This window comes from Palaemon carinicauda, chromosome 28 (assembly GCF_036898095.1).
Source record: "Palaemon carinicauda isolate YSFRI2023 chromosome 28, ASM3689809v2, whole genome shotgun sequence".
In the NCBI taxonomy this organism is placed as follows: domain Eukaryota; kingdom Metazoa; phylum Arthropoda; class Malacostraca; order Decapoda; family Palaemonidae; genus Palaemon; species Palaemon carinicauda.
The window spans coordinates 12,482,273-12,485,692 of NC_090752.1; the positions used below are offsets into that span (position 1 = coordinate 12,482,273).

Genomic DNA, 3,420 nt, shown 5'->3' on the forward strand with positions numbered 1-3,420 from the left:
CAAACGCGAGAGAGAGAGAGAGAGAGAGAGAGAGAGAGAGAGAGAGAGAGAGAGAGAGAGAGAGAGAGAGTAACATATACAGTAGTATCTTTAATTATTTTTTTAATCATATACTAGTTTTATTATTTATACTAAGGTGTGGTGATCCAACGAGAGAGAGAGAGAGAGAGAGAGAGAGAGAGAGAGAGAGAGAGAGAGAGAGAGAGTAACATATACAGTAGTATCTTTAATTATTTTTTAATCATATACCAGTTTATTTTATTTATACCAAGGTGTGGTGACCGAACGAGAGAGAGAGAGAGAGAGAGAGAGAGAGAGAGAGTGAGAGAGAGAGAAAGAGAGAGAAAGAGAGAGTAACATACACAGTAGTTTCTTTAATTATTTTTTTAATCATATACCAGTTTTTTTTATTCATACTAAGGTGTGGTGACCAAACGAGAAAGAGAGAGAGAGAGAGAGAGAGAGAGAGAGAGAGAGAGAGAGAGAGAGAGAGAGAGAGAGAGAGAGAGAGAGAGTAACATATACAGTAGTATCTTTAATTATTTTTCTAATCATATACCAGTTTATTTTATTTATACCAAGGTGCGGTGACCAAACGAGAGAGAGAGAGAGAGAGAGAGAGAGAGAGAGAGAGAGAGAGAGAGAGAGAGAGAGAGAGAGAGAGAGAGAGAGAGAGAGAGAGTAACATATACAGTAGTATCTTTAATTATTTTTTTAATCATATACCAGTTTTTTTTATTTATACTAAGGTTTGGTGACCAAACGAGAGAGAGAGAGAGAGAGAGAGGAGAGAGAGAGAGAGAGAGAGAGAGAGAGGAGAGAGAGAGGAGAGAGAGAATTATCTGCTAGGTCACGGATATTCTCCACATTTGCAATGTTTGCCTATTGAAATTGCTTCCAATCTCACCAATTCAAAATATATCTTTATATACATTAAGCAGATTGTTCAGAATAGTCCAATTAGAATTTATTTTTCGCTTTTATTTGTTTACAGTAATATATCTATTAATGTATCAAACTTTTTCTTCCTTCCTCGAATGATATTTTTTATTTTTTTTAATCAATTTGAATCATCAATTTTACTTTTTAAAGTTTGACGGAAAAAGTTAGTAACCGTTTAGATGTGTTCCATAATGTAAAGTATTTCCCATTTGGATGATGATGGTAATGATAATAATAATAATAATTATAATAATGATAATAGAAATAAAAATAAAAAGAAGAACGAACAGTTATAACTTCCATACATGAGAAACTTGTGGCGTTTTTTGTATATATGGAAAATGGGGAATATATTCTTAATTATTTATCATTTTTATTGTTGACTTTATCAATTCCTAATTTTATATTATATGTATATATGTGTGTGAGTACATGTGTGTGAAGTTTTTAGTAATGATAGAATTTACTTTATGAATGAGTTATTCTAATGCTAAATAAAAATTTATACTTTAATAAAGAAATGAGTAAGTTAAGTTTTGAGATTAATAGCAATAGTTGTCAACCAAAATTTTTAATCAAGTGTATAAACTATAAAATACTATAAAGTTACTATTGGCCTTTCAAGCGTTTTTAAAATGCAAAAGTTTTTAGAAATTATTTTCTTTTTTTTATTTCGCGTGGAAATATTCTTATTAAATTACTATTGCCCCTTCAAATGTTTTTAAAAACCCGAAAAGTTTATAGAAATTATATATTTTTTTATATCAAGTGGAAATTTTCATATTAAAAAAAATAAAAACAATATTATCATAACTCAATTAAAAATAGATTAACCCATTGCCAGCATCGATTTTATGTCATTAAACTGAGAAAAGGAGTTTAATATATTGCATTCTTTCGAATTCATTCCATTAAACAGATAGTATATCGCGTCCTTGAGAATTTATAGACTTCGTAATTCATTTCAATAAACGGATAAAAAGGAAACGGTTTAATGAATTCCGCGATTGTGAATCCAGACCTCAGTGCTACAAAGGCCGACATTATTTCAATAATCTGATAAAAGAAAACTGATGAATTGTGGCAATGAAATATACATGTTTTCTTATTGGCAAGTTACGAGGCAGGAGTTCATTCAAGTTTTTTTTTTTTTTTTTAATCTACAATTTTACAAATTCATTTGTGGTTTAGGCCCCGCTCTTTTTTCGTTTCTCCTTCTATATATAAGTTTCTTTTTCTGTAAGGGACAAAGTTAGACGAAGGACTTTTGGGTTATCCATCCCATTGGCTTATTTACTGGATAAATTAATATAAATTAAGACAAAATCAAAACCCCGATGTTTATTAAAATAATGAATCATATACTTCTTGTCCCATTTAAAATTCCTCCACATCTTCCTTTATATTTATTAAGAAACATTTCACTTGATATTTTAATACAAATTAAGACAAAATCAAAATCCCGCAGTTGATTAAAATAATGAATCATATACTTTCCGTCCCATTCCAAAATTCCTCCACATCTTCCTCTACATTTATTAAGAAACATTTCACTTGATATATTAATACAAATTAAGACAAAATCAAAATCCCGATGATGATTAAAATAATGAATCATATACCTCTTGTCCCATTTAAAATTTCCTTCCCTTCTTCCTTTACATTTATTAAGAAACATTTCACTTGATATATTAATATAAATTAAGACAAAATCAAAATCCCGATGATGATTAAAATAATGAATCATATACTTCCTGTCCCATTTCAAATTTCCTCCCACATCTTCCTTTACATTATTAAGAAACATTTCACTTGATATATTAATACAAATTAAGATAAAAATCAAAATTCCGCAGTTAATTAAATGAATCATGTGCCTACTGTCCCATTTCAAATTTCCTCCCCATCTTCCTTTACATTTATTAAGAAACATTAATGGAAACAAGAAAATCTTCCGTCAAAACGTCGGCTCCTCTTTCGCCTTACCTTTCGAAGCGGTGACAAGGTGGAGGAGAGTTGAGCTCACTAAGGTGGCCAGGAACACGATGCTGGTGGTGGGACTACGGCCTCCTGCCTCGCTCTTGGGCCTGGCAGTAAGGGGCAGTGCCACTGGAAACGAGATTAACTCCGTTCCGAACATCTCAATTTCTCCTCTTTATTATCCGTCGTTTCTACTCACACTTTCAAGTGTTTGTTATTTTGCCCCTCCCCCTTTTTTTCCTCTCTCTCGAAGTCTTATTGCGATGTTTTTATTTCCTTTTCCTCGTTTGGAATAAATTCATTCGTGGTCATTCGAAAATAGTTTTCTTTGGCTTTTGTTTCTCATGGAAGGCTATTTTCAATATTTTCCTCTACTATACAAACCTTGTCGGTATTTAATTTCGTTATCACTTGATGAAGCCTATCATTTTGGCACGATTTCTAAGAGATTATTTTAATTCTTATATTATTATTTATTTTGTAACCCTTTTCTGACTA

At 31.4% G+C, this 3,420-nt stretch overlaps 1 protein-coding gene across 1 annotated transcript in view; it reads right to left on the reverse strand.

Annotated features, from left to right (window-relative positions):
• Positions 1 to 3,155, reverse strand: part of LOC137621987 (lachesin-like) — a 492,431-nt gene extending 489,276 nt beyond the window's left edge. Inside the window, exon 1 of the mRNA XM_068352479.1 lies at positions 2,929 to 3,155. Within this exon, the coding sequence (XP_068208580.1) occupies positions 2,929 to 3,082 (154 nt within the window). The 5' untranslated portion in view covers positions 3,083 to 3,155. The remainder of the gene's footprint in view (positions 1 to 2,928) is intronic.
• Between the last annotated feature and the right edge of the window lie 265 nt (positions 3,156 to 3,420).